Raw genomic sequence first — 13443 nt, forward strand, 5'->3', positions numbered from 1 at the left:
GCAAAGTAATTGGTGAACCAGGCAAGGCAGTCATCCGAAAAACCGAGGCTACTGAGTCTGCCGATAAGAATATGGTGATTGACAGAGTCGAAAGCCTTGGCAAGGTCGATGCACAGTACTGTCTTTTATCGATGGCGGTTATGATATCGTTTAGTACCTTGAGTGTGGCTGAGGTGCACCCGTGACCGGCTCGGAAACCGGATTGCACAGCGGAGAAGGTATGGTGGGATTCGAGATGGTCAGTGACCTGTTTGTTGACTTGGCTTTCGAAGACCTTAGATAGGCAGGGCAGGATGGATATAGGTCTGTAACAGTTTGGGTCCAGGGTGTCTCCCCCTTTGAAGAGGGGGATGACTGTGGCAGCTTTCCAATCCTTGGGGATCTCAGACGATATGAAAGAGAGGTTGAACAGGCTGGTAATAGGGGTTGCGACAATGGCGGCGGATAGTTTCAGGAATAGAGGGTCCAGATTGTCAAGCCCAGCTGATTTGTACGGGTCCAGGTTTTTTGAAATTTGAAATGTCAAAATATGTTAGAGCGTCCTCGAAGGAATCTTATTTGAGTCAGAAAAGGATGTTCATATGATAGGGAAGATATACAAATCCTTGAAGAGAGCATATTCAACTGACAATCTTTTAGAAAAAAATCTTGGAACCAAGACTTAAAAAGAACTGATGTTTGGACAAGATGGAGGGAAAGTTGGAGAATAACTTACAAATTTACAGTTAAGAAAAATGTACGTTAAATCTGGTATAAAGTAATGTATAGAATGTATTATACAAGAGACAAAATTCATGCATTCTACAGCACAATGGCAGTCATGTCTTAAGTGTAAAACAAAAAATTACTCAATAATTCATACCTTCTGGGAATGCTACAAAGTCCCAAAGTTATGGACGGAGCTAGAAAGTTGGATGTCAGACGTTTTACAACATAAACGTACTTTTAATACATCTGTCTGTATATTTCAAGACGTGACATATGGGGGTGTAGTGAGATACCCAATGGACTGGACGATTCTCTTATCACTCATCTTGAAAAAAAGTATACTAAAAACTTGGACATCAATCATGGAAAATTGTCAGTCTAGAGCCCTGCCACAAACGAAAAAGTCTGTATTTTATCGCAATATTACTTATTGTCCATATCGCCCAGCTCTAATAGAGATGTATGGAAATAATCTCTAATGCATCATATTTACACCATTTTAGATATATGGCTCGTTAGCATTCTGCTACTCCAGCACCTTGATCAAGCATCAATATTAAATCACACTGAATAAGATCACAGAGGAGACCTGAGACAAAGCATTACATAGGCTTGCTCCTACCCATCTTTCTGATTTGGTCCTGCCGTAATACCTACATGTATGCTACGGTCACAAGACGCAGGCCTAATTGTCCCTAGAATTTCTAAGCAAACAGCTGGAGGCTGAACGGAAAGGCTCTGGGGCAACGAACCGCTGTCTCTGCCTGGCCGGTTCCCCTCTCTCCACTGGGATTCTCTGCCTCTAACCCTATTAGAGGGGCTGAGTCACTGGCTTACTGGTGCTCTTCCTCAATGCCATCTCTAGGAGGGGTGTTTCACTTGAGTAGGTTGAGTCACTTACGTGATCTTCCTCTCTGGGTTGGCGCTCCCCCTTGGGTTGTGCCGTGGCGGAGATCTTTGTGGGCTATACTCGGCCTTGTCTCAGGATGGTAAGTTGGTGGTTGAAGATATCCCTCTAGTGGTGTGGGGGCTGTGCTTTGGCAAAGTGGGTGGGGTTATATCCTTCCTGTTTGGCCCTGTCCGGGGGTATCATCGGATGGGGCCACAGTGTCTCCTGACCCCTCCTGTCTCAGCCTCCAGTATTTATGCTGCAGTAGTTTATGTGTCGGGGGGCTAGGGTCAGTTTGTTATATCTGGAGTATTTCTCCTGTCTTATCCGGTGTCCTGTGTGAATTTAAGTATGCTCTCTCTCTAATTCTCTTTCTTTCTCTCTCTCTGAGGACCTGAGCCCTAGGACCATGCCTCAGGACTACCCGGCATGATGACTCATTGCTGTCCCCAGTCCACCTGGCCGTGCTGCTGCTCCAGTTTCAACTATTCTGCCTGCGGCTATGGAACCCTGACCTGTTCACCAGACGTACTACCTGTCCCAGACCTGCTGTTTTCAACTCTCTAGAGACAACAGGAGTGGTAGAGATACTCTCAATGATCGGCTATGAAAAGCCAACTGACATTTACTCCTGAGGTGCTGACTTGCTGCACCCTCGACAACTACTGTGATTAATATTATTATTTGACCCTGCTGGTCATTTATGAACATTTGAACATCTTGGCCATGTTCTGTTATAATCTCCACCTGGCACAGCCAGAAGAGGACTGGCCACCCCACATAGCCTGGTTCCTCTCTAGGTTTCTTCCTAGGTTTTGGCCTTTCAGGGAGTTTTTCCTAGCCACCGTGCTTCTACACCTGCATTGCTTGCTGTTTGGGGTTTTAGGCTGGGTTTCTGTACAGCACTGAGATATCAGCTGATGTACGAAGGGCTATATAAATCAAATGTGATTTGATCCTAGATTACACTCCTGCATTACTCAGACTTCCACCATGTGAAAGAGACTCACCTTATCATTTTGCAGCTCCAGCACTCTGGTTGTGTAGTAGGACTTGACGTCTTCTGAAACCAGCGTTATCAGGAAATGTGTATCTCTGAACGACATCTCACGCTCATCCTGCGTTGGCCAATACTGAGCACACTTTTCCTGTCAGGCGGGAAATACAGAAGACAGTCAGTCAGCCAGCCAGTCAGTCACCTTAGTTGAACGGTGAAGTTATGACAGAAAAGAGAAGTGTTTCCAGTCTTAATAATATTCTGAATAAGCACTCAGTCCCATGTTTTATTATTATGATTCATATGATCAAAGTATGTGTAGCCCAGCATTCTACTTAATGCAGTGACAGTCCCTATAAAGACTAAAACTACAAGGTTTCACTACATTTGATAAAGTTAATCATTCATTTTCTACAAGTCCTTCTAAAATATGGACAACCAGGTTACGTAATGCCATGCTATTAAAAGGCATCTGTTGGCCGTAACAAGACTGAATAGAACCTCATGACACCAATATTCACCCCTGGCTCCTCCTCTTCCAGGAAGAGAAACTAAACTCATGATCCAACACCTACTGCTGCTACTCTGACACAAGATGACATGAAGGGGAGGTCGGCTCAAGTAGCATCTGAGGCATAAAGCCTGTGCTTGGGGAACTGTCAGGTCCCCTCTCACAGACCTAACTGCCATCTCAACACCTCCCACCACCAAGCATCACCAGACCAGGAATTCACTCTCTAAACCACAGAGTAGGAGGAAATACCCCTCCACAGAAAGTGGCTTTTCACTCCCCCACCTTAACAAAAATAGTGTGATCTGTGTACCACATGCAGGCAATACTAGAAGATAGTAGTTATGTACTCACTGATCCCTTCTCTATGACTCTGTTCAGCATGATGACAGCCTTGGTATTCTGTTCCCAGATCATCAACCAGAAGTGACCACAGGTGTTCCTCAGAGGACCCTGTGGATGACGCACAGACACAAGCCCATTAGCTAACCAAGATTACACATTGGGAAATTGAAGTGCATTTGGGGGTTAGTAAAGTAATAAATAATACAAGATATCAACAGTTTTATTTGTAACTTTTCAGGCTTAGAAACATCATTCATATAATATCACACCACCAGGTCAGAGTGCAAACAGATTGACTAAAACAATGTGGTAACATTTAGTTTCTCCCATCAAACCCTTCATCCATTTCATCCAATAGTTTTCCAGTCATTGCTCTGTAACAACACCACTGTGGCTGTTGTTAAACAGAACCTTCATAACAACCAGTAACAACACCCCTGTGGTTAACCAAAACCGTCATAACAACATCACTGTGGCTGTGGTTAAACAGAACTTTAACGTGTGTGTTCTGTGATTTACTCACTATTAATCAAGTATTTTGTTAGTAATGTTAAATCCGTGTTTTGTTAACCTTTCTAGGGCAGGCGTTCCGCTAGCGGGACCCCTCGACAACATTCCGCTGAAAAGGCAGCGCGCAAAATTAAAAAATATTTTTTTGAAATATGTAACTTTCACACATTAACAAGTCCAATACAGCAAATGAAAGATAAACATCTTGTTAACCTACCCATTGTGTCCGATTTCAAAAATACTTTACAGCGAAAGCACAACATATGATTATGTTAGGTCAGAGTCAAGTCAAAAACACACACAGCCATTTTCCAACCAAAGAGAGGAGTCACAAAAATCTGAAATATAGATCAAATTAATCCCCAACCTTTGATGATCCTCATCAGATGACACTCATAGGACATCATGTTACACAATACATGTTTTGTTCGATAATATGCATATTTATATAAAAAAAATCTCAGTTTAAATTGGCACGTTACGTGCAGTAATGTTTTGATTCCAAAACATCCAGTGATTTTGCAGAAGTACTCATAATAAACACTGATAAAAGATACAACTGTTATTCACAGAATTAAAGATAGACTTCTCCTGAATGCAACAGCTGTGTCAGATTTCAAAAGCATAATCTGAAAACGGGGCTCAGAACCCAAAGGGTTCCAGAGGAATATCCGCCATTTCTGAGTCAACAAAGTTAGAAATTACACCATAAATATTCACTTACCTTTGATGATCTTCATCAGAAGGCACTCCCATGAATCCTAGTTCGACAATAAATGACTCATAAAGTTCCATAAATTGTCCAAATAGCCACTTGTTGTTAGCGTGTTCAGCCCAGTAATCCATCTTCATGAGGTGCAGGCACTTTGTCCAGACAAAAACTCGGAAAGTTCCGTTACAGTCCTTTAGAAACATGTCAAACGATGTATGGAATCAATCTTTAGGATGTTTTTAACATAAAACATCAATAATGTTCCAACCGGAGAATTCCTTTGTCTGAAAAAAAGCACTGGAACGAGAAGTAACTCTGTCGGGAGCGCGCGTCATGAGACCAAGGCACTCTGCCAGACCACTGACTCAGAGGTCTCATGAGCCCCTCCTTTATAGTAGAAGCCTCATTCAAGTTTCTAAAGACGGTTGACATCTAGTGGAAGCCGTAGGAAGTGCAACTTTATCCATATCTCAATGTGGCCAAGCTTTGAAAAACTACAAACCATAGATGTCCCACTTCCCGGTTGGATTTCTCTCAGGTTTTCACCTGCCATATGAGTTCTGTTATACTCACAGACATCATTCAAACAGTTTTAGAAACTTCAGATTGTTTTCTATCCAATAATACTAATAATATGCATATATTAGCATCTGGGACAGAGTAGGAGGCAGTTCACTCTGAGCACGCTATTCATCCAAAAGTGAAAATGCTGCCCCTTATCCCAAAAAGGTTTTAACCAAGGGTTCTGTTATTTAAGGGTTATGTTAATCAAGTGTCCTGTTAATCAAGTGTTCTGTTAATCGTTAGTTTGGTTAATCAAGTGTCCTGAGAACCAAGTGTCCTGAGAACCAAGTGTCCTGAGAACCAAGTGTTCTGAGAACCAAGTGTTCTGAGAACCAAGTGTTCTGAGAACCAAGTGTTCTGAGAACCAAGTGTTCTGTTAATCGTTAGATTGGTGAATCAAGTGTTTGCTCTGTTAATCAAGTGTTCAATCTTTCAAGTGTTCTGTTAATTGTTACATTGGTTAATCAAGTATTCTGTTAATCAAGTGTTAGTTCTGAAATTCGTCGGGACCAGTGTCCCTTCCATGGGAAAGTTGAGCTAACATATGCTAATGCGATTAGCATGAGGTTGTAAGTAACAAGAACATTTCCCAGGACATAGACATATCTAATATTGGCAGAAAGGCTAACTGCACTTTCCAATTTACAGTAGCTATTCCAGTGAAATAATACCATGCTATGGTTTGAGGAGAGTGCACCATTTGGAACAAAAAAAGTTATTAATAAACAAATTAGGCACATTTGGGCAGTCTTGACACAAAAATTTTAACAGAAATGCAATGATTCATTGGATCAGTCTAAAACTTTGCACATACACAGATGCCATCTAGTGGCCAAAATCTAAATTGCATCTGGGCTGGTACACTATGGCCTTTCTCTTGAATTTCAAACATGATGGTACAAAAAGATACAAAAGAACGGTTCATTTTTTCTTTGTATTATCTTTTACCAGATCTATTGTGTTATATTCTACTACATTCCTTTCACATTTCCATAAACTTCAGTGTTTCCTTTCAAATGGTACCAAGAATATGCATATCCTTGATTTAGGGCCTGAGCTACAGGCAGTTAGATTTAGGTATGTAATTTTATGGGAAAATTGAAAAAAAAAGGTCTCGTCCTGTTAATCAAGTGCTTGTTCTGTTAATCAAGTAATCTGAGAATCCATTATCCTGTTCATCAAGTGTTCGTTGTGTTCATCAAGTGTTCATCAAGTGTTAGTTCGGGTTCATCAAGTGTTCTGTAAATTAGTGTCCATTCTGTTAATTAGTGTCCATTCTGTTAATTAGTGTCCATTCTGTTAATTAGTGTCCATTCTGTTCATCAAGTGCTGTTCATCAAGTGTTGGTGCTGTTCATCAAGTGTTGGTGCTGTTCATCAAGTGTTGGTGCTGTTCATCAAGTGTTTGTGCTGTTCATCAAGTGTTGGTGCTGTTCATCAAGTGTTGGTGCTGTTCATCAAGTGTTGGTGCTGTTCATCAAGAACTGATATGGAAGTCAGACGTAGTTGGAAAGAAACAATACAAAGAGGAAAACATACTAGAGGGCTGTAGATGGGTGCAATAAAAACAAAATAGGCAAAAACTGAACGGACAACAATAAGAAGAGAACGGACAACAATAACAACAGAATGGACAAGTCACCTGAGTTAAAATGTAGCTCCTCTGGGCCTCCTCCATGACCACCAGGCTGGCGTTGATGTAGTCGTTCTCTGTGTTCTCCAGTTTAACTCTGCTGTGATCAACTACACAGACAACAGAGGAGAGAAGTAATATATGAACAACATATCCAAGTGAAAGACAAGTTCATGTATTGTATTGCTGCAAAATGAACTGCCTCATTGAGGACAAAGTTTTCTGAATCTGAAGTTGGTATCATACTGCAGTCAATGTGGTACGGTTCAAGACAACAACAACAAAACCTTTTAAAGAACAAGATATAAAGGAGTATGAAGTCACTTACATGGACTGACATCTCTGTATCTGTTCCGGTTGCGATTTTCTGGATATTTAGCAACTTTTAAAGGACATTCATGGGACTGATTCCGTATTTCCTGCAAACAAACGGTTTAGTCATCACGGACTAATAGACTATGAATTGGTCCTCTATATACCTACTGTACCATGAGGTTTCTGAAGACACACAAGGTCAGACTACTTTAGATATTCACAGAATCAGACCATGTTTAGCTACTGTAGATCCTTTGGTCACACTTGCTGATAGGGTGGAGGATGCTGTGGGAACTCAATGGAGCCTTGTGTATTACTGGTAGGATAATGGTTTAGGTTTGGGGGACTATTTTAGTAGTTTATGAACAGTGGATGACAGAAGAGCAGAAATTCCTTATGGATCAGGAATAATCTCATCCCTAAAAATGATCATGACATAAAGGCAGGTTTCATCAGCACAACTGACTGGTCTGAAACAAGGAGGGGAAACAAATTTACGGAGAAAGGCAGTTCATCTTTAGGAGTGTCGTTAAACAAATTAAACACAGGGGAGTGCTATCAAATCATGATAACACAATTTGCCACACTAGGCAGGAACCAATGGATGTTTAAAAGGTTAAACCCGTTGACCAACAAATGCAGGAAATAGTTGTAATCTGCGATTCCCCAAATAAACACTTGTGTTAACTAGTTGGCACCACCAGCAAGGGTTTGAAGCTGTTGACAAACGATGTGTTTGTAGCTGTCAATCTAATCTTACTATGGATAAGAGAACAACCGTCAGCCAAATAGCTAGCTAGATAAACCTCTTAGCGAGGATATCGTTAGTAACCGCATGTATGAGCACGCTAAAAACTCCCCTGGCACTCGGCTTTGGAGTCTGGCTGAGTATTGTTGTGCGCCATCGCCGAAAAGACATGTCTAAAGACAGCAAAGTAAAAGGCAACAAGAGAACTAAGCAATAAACATCTGTGCGTATTTCTACAAATAGCTGCTATTTGCGTGCGTAAATAGCAGCTGACGCTGGTGCTGCTAGCTGCATCAGCTAAGCTAACAGACAGGCCAACAGCTAGCTAACTTACTATGTATAAGTTCTGCCACCGGCCCTCTGAATCCATGTCCTTAAAGTCCTGGTCCATTTTTTAACTGTTCTTTTATCAATATGGATGATAACTATAAATGATTTAAGTCATTACTTGTTTTAAAACAAAGCCATTCGCCCCCCCCAAAAAAAAAAAAAACGATTACAGACTTTGTCAGTGGAGTTGACGTCTTATACGGGCGTCATGTGCGCGTGCGCCAAACAGGGTCCTTCGGTATCGGGTTTCCCTACTTACCACAGTCATAAACTCCGCCTATTTCTACAACTTCTCATTTTAAACTGTGATTTTGAATCTAGCCTAAACCAAACTGCTAACATTATGCCTAACCGGAAATTAAGACCGGATATATATTTATTTGTATGCATTTTTACTTATTGACTTTGTGGCTGTGGTAACTAGAGGAAACCTTCGGTATCTTTCAAAAACAAAGATTTTTTATGTCATTCGAGATAATAAATGCTCACTTTTAAGGAACATAGTGACTGCGACCTGGTTTCGAGAGAATAATTAATTCATATAGTTTGGGACTATGATATAGTTTGCATCGGTACAATTGGGCAGTCAAATATTATGAGATAGAGGTGGCGTATTTCAGCTAAAGCTTGGCAGTGAAACGACTTTTTATAAAAATGGCGTCGACCAATACAACCTGTGCCATAGTATAGTAAACTCACATGTAACGTGGTATATTTGTTGCTACATTTATCGAGCAGACTTTTCCCCAAACAGAAATGTTTGTCGCTCGAAGTATTGCAGCGGACCACAAGGATCTTATTCATGATGTTTCATATGATTTCCATGGCCGGAGAATGGCAACTTGCTCTAGTGACCAAAGTGTCAAGGTAAAGTAAAGAAAGCTCTGAACTAGTTAGCCAGCTAACAACAACAAACCAATCCGTTTGAATCCCCTGGTCTTACATTTACTTTATAAGAACATGCCAGCTAGTTAGTTCTTCCTGGCAAAGCCATCTGTTTGAAATAACCCTGTCTCTTCTATCCATCATTTAAGGTGTGGGACAAGAGTGACAACGGAGAGTGGAACTGCACTGCCAGCTGGAAGGTAATGTTTCTATTCTCTTGCACTGCCAGCTGGAAGGTAATGTTTGTATTCTCTTTCACTGCCAGCTGGAAGGTAATGTTTCTATGCTCTTGCACTGCCAGCTGGAAGGTAATGTTTCTATGCTCTTGCACTGCCAGCTGGAAGGTAATGTTTCTATTCTCTTGCACTGCCAGCTGGAAGGTAATGTTTCTATTCTCTTTCACTGCCAGCTGGAAGGTAATGTTTCTATTCTCTTTCACTGCCAGCTGGAAGGTAGCTAGCTAACGCTTCTGTTCATTTTCAGTTTATCAGTATGACCATCACTATTAGACTAGGGATGCACCAATATGACATTTTGGCCGATACCGATATCCAATATTTTACTTGCCAAAAAAACGATACCAATAACCGATTAGAATTATTTATTTTATTTTATGTGTGGCCTTTTAAGTATTGTCGTACAGTTAAATAGTTGAAACACACACAGGGACCAAAAAGTTATTTTGTTGGTCATTTAGGCATGTCCCCATTACCAGTAAAACTGTCACTGTGTCCGTTTCCATATTGTCCAGCTATGTCTAACATTTCATGTAAACCCTGTTTCTTGTCTGCATCAAAGTAGCAGTCCTTGTACCTAGCATCGAGCATGGTGGCGACCCAGTAAAGAGGCTCAGAGAGAATGCCACCAGCTCGCTTGTTCACAGCCTTCAGTACTTTTGCAAGTTTTAACCCCACGGTCTGTGTGGGCAGTTTTGTTGAGCAGGCGTTTCAATGCCATGACCGAGGGCATCACGTCTGCTGCAGACGCAGCTCATGAGCTTATTTCTCCAGTCAGTTGTTCGAATGGAGCTAGGTGTGTGTGTTCCTGTTTCCAATGAGAGTCCACTGGTTTGTGCTGATTGTTGCAGGTAACTCATTGTCGGCTGCGTAAATGCCAAGCACTCGTTTTTGTTCCAGCAGGCTCTCCATGTAAAAAGTACTGTTCCATCTGTTGGAAATGTCTTGCTTAAGACTTTTGGTTTTCACTCCAAGCTGCTCCTGTATTGGTTGCAGGTGGCTGTATGTGAGCTGTGAGTGTTTAAAATGAGCCACTATCTTCCTACCTGTTGCCACTGTGTCAGATATGCTGCGTTGGGCCAAAACACCTTCGTTCACAGCCAGTTGCAATGTGTGTGTCATGCATGGCAAACTAGCCACTCCGCATTGTTCCAAAGCCTTTGTCATGTTCCATGCATTATCACGTAGCACAGCGTGTACTTTGTTCTTGAAGATTTTCCAAGTTTTAAACATGTTCTCAAATGCCATTGAAATGGCAGCAGCGGTATGAGAACCAAGCACATTCTTGAGCATGCAATACGGCTTTCCTCAGTATGAAATCCTGGTCGACCCACTGTGCTGTCAGACTCAGCATGCTCATGGGACTGACATCGCTGGTCCAAATGTAATTTGTGAAGCTAATAGCAGTGACGCCCATAGCAAGTAGCTCATGGATGTGCGTTTCAACAATACTGTGTAACTCCATTAGGGTAACATCTGAAAAATAGCGCTCAACCAGTCGGCGAAAGTCAACATCATCCACGACAGAGAACGGTTGATTGTCAAGGGCAATGAATTCCATATCTTGGCGTTAATGGATTTTGCCTTAAAGTTGTCCTGCTGAAATTTTCTGGATGGGATGCACTTTCAAATGAGTAATTAGGTTTGTGATATTGAAAGATTTCATTTTCTCCCCTCGTGAAATAATAGCAGCACAAACGTTGCATATGGCCTTTTTGTTATCTTCCTTTGAAATTAACAAAATATCCCACTATGTCTGCTGTATGGATCTAAGTTAGGAATGCTGTGTAGCGTCAATATGTCATCTACCTACGTTATACAGGTATGCATGTCAGCTTCAACATCGGTTTCGCACATCGGCGTTAAAGAATGCATGGAGCCGATGACGATTTTGGCATTGTTAGTTAATATCGGCCAATTCCGATATGCTTACAGACTATATCGTGCATCCCTAAATTGGACACATTTCACAAGAGACAAACGCAGTATAATTTTTCTGCTGAAGAAAAGTCTGAACTAATTAGACTACATAAAGACAAATGCTTTTGCTTTATTGTATGTTCAAAGCGGAGGTGGTGGAGGCAGGGCTGTTGATGACATCTTTATTCTCTCTGTCCAGACCCATAGTGGATCAGTATGGAGGGTGACCTGGGCCCATCCAGAGTTTGGTCAGGTGCTGGCCTCCTGCTCCTTCGACCGGACCGCTGCTGTGTGGGAGGAGATCGTTGGGGAGTCCAATGACAAACAGCGAGGACTCAGTCACTGGGTGAGAATTGAGAAGGAAAGAGCCAGTTAGAGGACAAGTTTACCCAAAATCCAGAAACTGCAAAGTGATTCCATGTGAAACTAGTTTAAGTGGAGTTTTCCCCCTCTTTTAAAGCAATGTGACAAAAACAACAGAGTTACACATGGAATAAACAAACATATAGTCAATAACACAATAGAAAAATGTATTTACAGTGTGTGCAAATGTAGTGCTTCTACACCTGCATTGCTTGCTGTTTGGGGTTTTAGGCTGGGTTTATGTACAGCACTTTGAGATATCAGCTGATGTACGAAGGGCTATATAAATAAATTTGATTTGAGTAAGATTAGGGAGGTAAGGCAATAAATAGGCCGTGGATGCAAAGTAATTACAATTTAGAATTAACACTGGAGTGATAGATGTGCAAGTAGAGATACTAGTGTGAAAAAGAGCAAAATAAATAAATAAATAACAATATGGGGATGAGGTAGTTGGGTTGGCTATTTACAGATTGGCTGTGAACAGTGATTGGTAAGCTGTTCTGACGGCTGATGCTTAAAGTTAGTGAGGGAGCTAGAAGTCTCCAGCTTCAGTGATTTTCATTCCAGTCATTGGCAGAAGAGAACTGGAAGGAGAGGCGGCCAAAAGAGGTGTTTGCTTTGGGGATGACCAGAGTTTGCCCTCCCCCTGTAGTGCTGTATTGAAACAGCTGATGTTGCTGGACGCTGGCCTCTCTCTGCTCCGTTGCCAGTGAATTCATGATTCAGAAATCCCTGAAGTGTGGACAAATTGTTGTTTTATTGAAAGCATACGGCCGAATGAGCTATTTTTGTCAAAAGTACTATCCGTTTTGAGTCAGGAAATGTGTACTTCTCCACCTAAAACATTTGTGATTATTTGATTTCGTTATTTTATGTAGCCAACTGCTACGGTAGCAGAAATGGGTGACAAGTGTGTATGTGCACCCTCGTGGGGGTAAGCCTGTTGCGGAGATCTTTGGGGGGAGAAGGAGCTGGTGCGAAAGTTGAGTTAGGCATATAGCAGGTAAAGTTAGATACCCGTGGTGGAGAAAGAGATGGCAGTAAGAACAAGCTAGTTTTCTGATCCCTTGCTGCACTTTATACAGGACAATAAGGGAAGAAGGCACCGAATTGCACTGTTTTCCGATAAAAGATACACAGAGATGCAGAAGATGGTTTGGAGCAATTTAGAAATGGTCATTATGATGTAAATACTCCTGCAGCCAACCTTGCATCGCTGCGTGTGAAGCAAGTACTTGAACGACGAGGCATATGAACGAGCTATGCAATCTGAAATGACCAAAAAACGAAGGATACTGAAAGATACAGCTGTTGCTACTGTATGTCCATGTCTGGATCTGGAGCAGTGATACTGGATCTTGAGCAGTGATGCTATATGACTGGATCTGGAGCAGTGATACTGTATGTCTGGATCTTGAGCAGTGATACTGGATCTGGAGCAGTGATACTATATGTCTGGACCAGTGTTACTATATGTCTGGACCAGTGATACTGGATCTGGAGCAGTGTTACTATATGTCTGGATCTGGAGCAGTGATTCTGGATCTGGAGCAGTGATACTATATGTCTGGATCTGGAGCAGTGATACTATATGTCTGGATCTGGAGCAGTGATACTATATGTCCATGTCTGGATCTGGAGCAGTGATACTATATGTCTGGATCTGGAGCAGTGATTCTGGATCTGGAGCAGTGATACTATATGTCTGGATCTGGACCAGTGATACTATATGTCTGGATCTAGAGCAGTGATGCTATATGTCTGGATCTGGAGCA

The 13443-nt window shown here is 41.7% G+C and overlaps 2 protein-coding genes across 2 annotated transcripts in view; one reads left to right on the top strand and one right to left on the bottom strand.

Moving 5' to 3' along the window:
* ptpn2b (protein tyrosine phosphatase non-receptor type 2b) overlaps positions 1-8563 on the bottom strand; it is a 27400-nt gene extending 18837 nt beyond the window's left edge. Inside the window, exons 1-5 of the mRNA XM_020473330.2 lie at positions 8266-8563; positions 7197-7287; positions 6878-6978; positions 3460-3558; positions 2608-2745 (exon numbers count right to left, since the gene is read on the bottom strand). Of these exons, the coding sequence (XP_020328919.1) occupies positions 2608-2745; positions 3460-3558; positions 6878-6978; positions 7197-7287; positions 8266-8322 (486 nt within the window). The 5' untranslated portion in view covers positions 8323-8563. The remainder of the gene's footprint in view (positions 1-2607; positions 2746-3459; positions 3559-6877; positions 6979-7196; positions 7288-8265) is intronic.
* Positions 8499-13443, top strand: part of seh1l (SEH1-like (S. cerevisiae)) — a 21273-nt gene continuing 16328 nt past the window's right edge. The window contains exons 1-3 of the mRNA XM_020473331.2: positions 8499-9128; positions 9296-9346; positions 11502-11648. Of these exons, the coding sequence (XP_020328920.1) occupies positions 9018-9128; positions 9296-9346; positions 11502-11648 (309 nt within the window). The 5' untranslated portion in view covers positions 8499-9017. The remainder of the gene's footprint in view (positions 9129-9295; positions 9347-11501; positions 11649-13443) is intronic.

The sequence above is a fragment of the Oncorhynchus kisutch genome, linkage group LG14 (genome assembly GCF_002021735.2).
Source record: "Oncorhynchus kisutch isolate 150728-3 linkage group LG14, Okis_V2, whole genome shotgun sequence".
In the NCBI taxonomy this organism is placed as follows: domain Eukaryota; kingdom Metazoa; phylum Chordata; class Actinopteri; order Salmoniformes; family Salmonidae; genus Oncorhynchus; species Oncorhynchus kisutch.